The sequence below is a fragment of the Musa acuminata genome, chromosome BXJ2-6 (assembly GCF_036884655.1).
Source record: "Musa acuminata AAA Group cultivar baxijiao chromosome BXJ2-6, Cavendish_Baxijiao_AAA, whole genome shotgun sequence".
Classification (NCBI taxonomy): Eukaryota; Viridiplantae; Streptophyta; class Magnoliopsida; order Zingiberales; family Musaceae; genus Musa; species Musa acuminata.
Genome location: NC_088343.1, coordinates 43144723 through 43150546, shown reverse-complemented (window position 1 = coordinate 43150546; position 5824 = coordinate 43144723). Strand labels below are relative to the sequence as shown.

The window sequence follows — 5824 nt, the reverse complement described above, 5'->3', positions numbered from 1 at the left end:
CCGGAATGCATCAATGCTTCAACTTCGTAATTATTCCATCACGTTGAAGTCGAAATCATGATAAATAGACGTCGTCAAAATCGAGATAGGAAGCATCGCAGTTCACTATTTCTGGTTCATCCCACTAGTATCCAAGAGTTGGGAGGAGAGGATTGAGCGGCAACACGCGAAAGAAAGCAAATTATATAGCTCCATTTTGGTTTACAACCAGTCGAAGCCATGCATGTCCACTGAGTCAGATTTTTAAGCATCACCTCCTAAATCGTAATCGAAAATATTCTTCTACTAAATCATAGAGTCCTTTCTCGTCATTATTCATCTATTCTCTTTCTAATTATCATTTTGCTATTATTCATCGTCTTGGCGTAACTTTTAACTCGAACATCAATCGAGATTCGACATTCGACATGTCACGTCAATATGATATTAAAAAAATATTCTCCAGTTCGACTGATTATTATAAAAAATAAATACTATATAAATTGGTCAGCCTTCTCTCTAAATGAATATTGAGCTCCTTATAAATATTAAAACAAAAATCAGAGATCGGCAATTAAAATTTATATGATACTTTCCTTGTTTACGTTGGATTCCTCCATTATATGTATCGATGGTATCGTCCTCCCTCCACACAACTCGTACCTGTGCCTTGCCATGACACCTCAACATCAGAAGAAAGATTGAAAAGCTTCTCTCTCATGCGATCAATCAAGAAGCAAGTATATCTTCTTCAACACACACACACACACACACACTCTCTCTCTCTCTTACTACTGTGGCTTGACGGTCAGCCTCATCAACTGGCAGAGGGCATTTCCGCCGTGGATGGTGGTTTCTGGTGGTGTGACCGAGCGAGAGATGTCCTGTTCCTCTCTCAGATCGCGTACATCTTATACTCACTGTTGAATAGCTCGCTGTCGGACACCCCCGACGCCGACCACGACCGCGACCGGCTGAGCGACGACCGTCTGATGTTCCTCAGCTTCTTGGCCTCGATCCGGTGGGCGATCACCCAGTAGAGCATGGTGGCCAGCGTGGTCGCCAGTATCACCGTCCCCATGATGGTGACCCCGATCGCCAGCCACCGCTGGCTGCGGCCCACCACGATGAAGCACAGGGCGAGGAAGGCGATGCTGATGAGCACGCAGGCGATCCACATCAGCTTGTTGATGATGGCCATCATCTGCTTCTTCGCCTTGCTCTCGATCACCACCACCGACGTCTGCACCACCACCACCGCCAGGGATATGAAGAGCGCCACCGAGTCGAAGACGAAGAAGATCATGAAGGGCGTCTGGTGCGCCACGTTGGCCTCACCCAGCGTCAGCCCCGGCGCCAGGTTCTCGGATTCCACGTACTCCCCGGGGACCGTGAAGATGGCGGCGAAGGCGACGGTCGCGATGAGGACGGCGACGACGGTGTTGGAGTTGATGGCGTTGTTGAGACCGTCCTCGTGGAGCTTGTTGAGCCGCTTGGCGATCCCCTGCACCCGCCGCCGGGTCTGCCGGGTGTGCTCCAGCTGGGAGTGGACCTCGTGCTTGATGTCGCTCACCGTCTGCTTCAGCTCGCGGGCGGGGTTGGGAGACGGTCGTATCGCCCTCGCGCTTTGAACGCCGTGCTCCAACAGCATGCCGGTGACGTCCGAATTCCCCATCTTCTCGGCGGTGTCGAGTGCCGTCTCCCCCGACTTGTTGATGGCTTTGGTCTCCAACTCCTTGAACTCAAGTAATCTCCTAACGATCTGCAATAACCCATTATTCCAACAAGTCACAGTCCATTCTTCAGCTTCCAATCTCAAAACATACTGTCATTTGAATAGAGTAAACAGCCAGCATTAACAAGATATGATGATTACCGAAGAAGATAGTTGATTGTAAGGATTCATTATATATATATATTCTTTTACGAAGGATAAATGATGAAGACGGTATTCAAACTCAGATCCTGCAACACACTATCAAAGCTGTACCAACTAAGCTAGCTGACACCTTTGAGAAGTACGAGTGCGTGCCGGATGTTGTTCTTCTACAAATCACACATCACAAGCAATCTAAGGCCATTTATATCAGATCTACCAATATCTGGAGATTCAAATTGCTTCAAAGTATCAGTCTGTGATATGACATGAATCTTCGACAAGCAGACAACGAATCTCATGTCATGGTTTCACGATCGAACTCCTTGCTATCACAGGAGACATAAAAGTCATGAGTGTAATACCTGAGCCCGGCTTTTCCTCGCTGCTATATGCAGTGCTGTGTTGCCCTTGGTGTCAACCAAGTTGAGCAGAGAGGGTTCATTTTCAAGAAGCTCCTGAACTAAATCCAGGCTCGTTCCCTTGGCTGCCATATGCAGTGCAGTCTGTCCCTTCTTATCGGTTCTGGCAGCAATTCCAGATTCTTTTCTGAGGAGAGACTTGACTACTTCCAAGTGCCCATTCCTTGCAGCAGAATGCAGGGCAGTCTTACCATTGCTCTTTGCAATCAGCGCCAGGCTCTTATCAGCTTCCAGTAGGAGATTCACCACCTCAATGTGGCCTTGTGCTGCAGCTGTATGAAGTGCAGTGGTGTTTGACAGGTCCACTGTCAGAGAGAGCTCCGGAAGTGCATTCAGCAGCTCCTTCACAACATCTGATCAATTAAGTGGTTGAGTAAGATAGTTTCCAATTGAAAAAGAAGAACTACTGCAAGCTCCTAATTTCCAGTTAGTCAATCATAAAAGAGGATCTAATAGAAGCTCCTGAATCAAAACTCTTTACTACTGTCTAATGGTTGAAACAACTTGGCTCTCAGAAAAGCTTAGGGTCACTGCTTCCAAAATTCTTCACCATTAGCTCAAACTCTAAAACATTACTAATCTAGAGAGATTTATATATCTGAAAAGGAAAACTACTATTTGATAGCAAATTTCAGAGACTAGGCTGAGATATCAGCAGTGCATATACACAATGCCCTCCTCCTTCCTATTCACAACCATGTTCTATAAATCCCTTCAATATGTCTGTTCTATTATTACTGACACTAATTTGCAGGTTTATATGACCAGAAGAAGATAACATATATGTGGAATCAATCAAACTGCAATATCAATGCCAACTGCACAATTTTCCTTAGGATAGAACATGGAAACCAATTGAATGCTCCAAATGTAAAGATGGCATTTTCACAAACACAAGCAATAACCATGTGAAAGAACCAATACCTACATCCCCTTGCTTGGCTGCGATGTGGAGAGCATCGTAGCCGTTCTTGGCCTTTATTCCAGCCGCTGCAACATCATAATACTTGATCATCTCTTGCACCACATCGACATAGCCATACTCGGCGGCGACGAACAAAGCGGTCTCCCCAGCCTGATTCTGCCTGCTCAACAGTTCCTTCAGGTCCTCGTCATCGGCTCCCGAGAGGAGCCCATTCACCACGGCCAGATTCCCTGACCGGGCAGCAGAATGCAAGGGGGTGTCGTCGCGCTTCCCGGTCAGCTGCTTCGTCATCTTCTTCCGGCGGAAACTCTGCCGCCCGACCGACGAATCCATCTCCATGTCCTGATTGAAGTGGTAACGGCTATGTCCTGTTCGACGAAATTCTCAGGCCCATCCACGGCACATGCAACCAAAGATGCCGGCTACTCAGCATGGATTTGCTCAAAAGAATGCCCGCAACACTCTAAAACTCTCGTTGGAGGATCGTCCTTCCTCAAACATAAGACCCTGCAGCAAGAAGTAACATGACATTTACCGCATAATTTTGTGCCCCTTGTTCCACCAATCCACCCTTTCAAGCTTTACATTGCCAAATGATCCCTCTCTGAATCTTCCAAAAGGGGTTCTGCTGATTCCAATTCAAAGCAAGGGGGAAACAAAAGAATAATAAAAGGACGGAAAATGAACAGAAGATGACACAGCCCACATGACCTAAGCACTATTCAATTGAGGATGATAGGGAAGCACATTGGCTCCACTCAGCTCCAAACCTTGCCCAGTCCCCAAAAAGATGGCATTTTGGAACCATTGGAATGGATACAAAGGGCGACAGCATGGGGAAGAAGATCGGATGTGGATTCCGATAAGAAATATGAATCACATGGGGGCGGGAGAGAGATCGAAGTACCTCTAGCTCCGATGATCCCAGAACCCATTCCAACTTCCTGCCATGTGGAGATGGGTCCTCATTCAATTCGCGGGGAGCTCCGTGGGGGTCTCTTGCCTCTCAACCAATGATGAGGAAGACGACGCCCGTTTACATCCATGCCGAACCAAAGACAAAGGCATTTATATTCCCATGAAGCATGGAACAAACTGCATGAAGCATGTGAAGATGGCGTTACGGCGTAGAACAAAATCCCCAACAAATGGTCAAGAAATCAAAAGGAAAAGGCAGAATAATTAGCAGCAGGTGGCGTTACCGACCGGGCTGGACGAGGAAGACCGCGAGCGGAAGGAGGGATTGACCGTTGACCTGGCAACTCCCCCCTCCGGATTCGTTGCTTCCAGGTGGGACCCGCTCGCTTCCGGCGTGTTCGTGCGGGCTATTTTTGGCGACGAGAGAATGGCCCCACTTGCGCCGTTCCTCCAATAACTGTCGAGGTGAGAAACCGGGTGGGTTCGAGTCTAGGTTCCAGTTTTGGTGCCCCACAGCACACGCGTGGGGTGGTCCCACGCGTGTCGTGTGGGTGACGAGGAAGGCCGACGTGGACGGCTTCTTCGTCTACACTTTACATACGTGTGTGCCGTACGAAGAAAACAAGGAACCTTCTTTGGGGCCCACAAGAGCGGTTTTATTTTATTTTTTAATATTTAAAAAGAATCATTTTTAACATTTTAAAATATATATTTTTAACATTTAGGAATTAAAAAAATTATTTTTAAACGTCCTATTTGTACCCTTTGTGAAAAAAAAATACTATTATGTGAATTATTGAAAAATTATATGTCTTATTATATTATTTTCTGGAGAATAGCATGAAACTTAATTCATATAGACGCATCTAAAACGTATTATGTCATCTAATATTCTTTGTTCTCGTGACTACTAACAACCTGCGTATGTGGCAGGTCACGACTTTGTACTTAACAACCGACGACTCATTTATTACAACGCGATGACAACCATTCGTCGCCCGACTCGTCGATTTGCTGTTGGAATCCATGCAACGACTTGACCGTGTTACGTGCACTACGAGTCCACTGCGGTCTGCATGCATGTGTGGTCAACTTTATTATTATTATTATTAATATAAATAGAAAAATATTTTCTAAAGATATTTAAATCTTTTTTTTATTATAAGGAGGAAAGAGAAGGCAAGCTTATTATTTATGATATTATTTTTATTATTTTTATTATTTTTTAAAAAATATTAAATATTCAATCACTGAGTCAGTCAACATGCAATCCATTTATGAAAAAATAATAAAATTTATTTACATTAGAAAATTATAATTTCTCATATTGAGATATATAAATAATAATAATAAATTGGACAAATATGTTGCATTCTACTTTGGCTGGTTGGGTGAAATGCACAAGAACATTCAAGTGTTAACATACCTAACCCCCCCCCCCCAATGTGTAATATGAACATTTCATCAGCATTTGCAAGCCAAGAGAAATGAAGTCAACCACTTAGTCATCTTAAGTTAACCAATGCCTTTTATTAGTCCCTTCTTATTAATGGCATTAATGATAGATAGGTCAACATGGACCCACGTGGGTCCCACCGCTCGGGCCAAATGAAAGAGAAGGTTTTGGATGTCTATTGTTTCAAAGTTTCAAAATGATACATTTGTGCTACAAATATTTATTTTCCAATTAACATCAACTACACA

General features: G+C 44.6%; 1 protein-coding gene across 2 annotated transcripts; it reads right to left on the bottom strand.

The window, feature by feature from the left end:
* Positions 1-580: 580 nt before the first annotated feature.
* On the bottom strand, positions 581-4292 carry LOC135613712 (ankyrin repeat-containing protein At5g02620-like). Of its 2 annotated transcripts, XM_065110751.1 has the most exons (4): positions 4110-4292; positions 3202-3709; positions 2221-2630; positions 581-1741 (listed from the first exon to the last, which is right to left on the bottom strand). In XM_065110751.1, exons 2-4 carry the CDS (start codon positions 3539-3541, stop codon positions 875-877), a joined length of 1617 nt encoding a protein of 538 aa, XP_064966823.1. In that variant the 5' UTR covers positions 3542-3709; positions 4110-4292; the 3' UTR covers positions 581-874. The 2 variants fall into 2 exon arrangements, with proteins under 2 accessions (XP_064966823.1, XP_064966822.1); XM_065110750.1 differs by lacking the exon at positions 4110-4292 and having other exon boundaries at positions 3202-3790.
* Between the last annotated feature and the right edge of the window lie 1532 nt (positions 4293-5824).

Bases quoted from the DNA above. Each gene is read 5' to 3' on its own strand.
- LOC135613712 (XM_065110751.1), bottom strand. From the start codon at position 3,541: ATGGAGATGGATTCGTCGGTCGGGCGGCAGAGTTTCCGCCGGAAGAAG. The intron at 2,631-3,201 runs GTATTGGTTCTT...TTAATTGATCAG, and splicing joins AGCCAAGCAAGGGGATGTAG to ATGTTGTGAAGGAGCTGCTG. The intron at 1,742-2,220 runs GTATTACACTCA...GGGTTATTGCAG, and splicing joins CGAGGAAAAGCCGGGCTCAG to ATCGTTAGGAGATTACTTGA.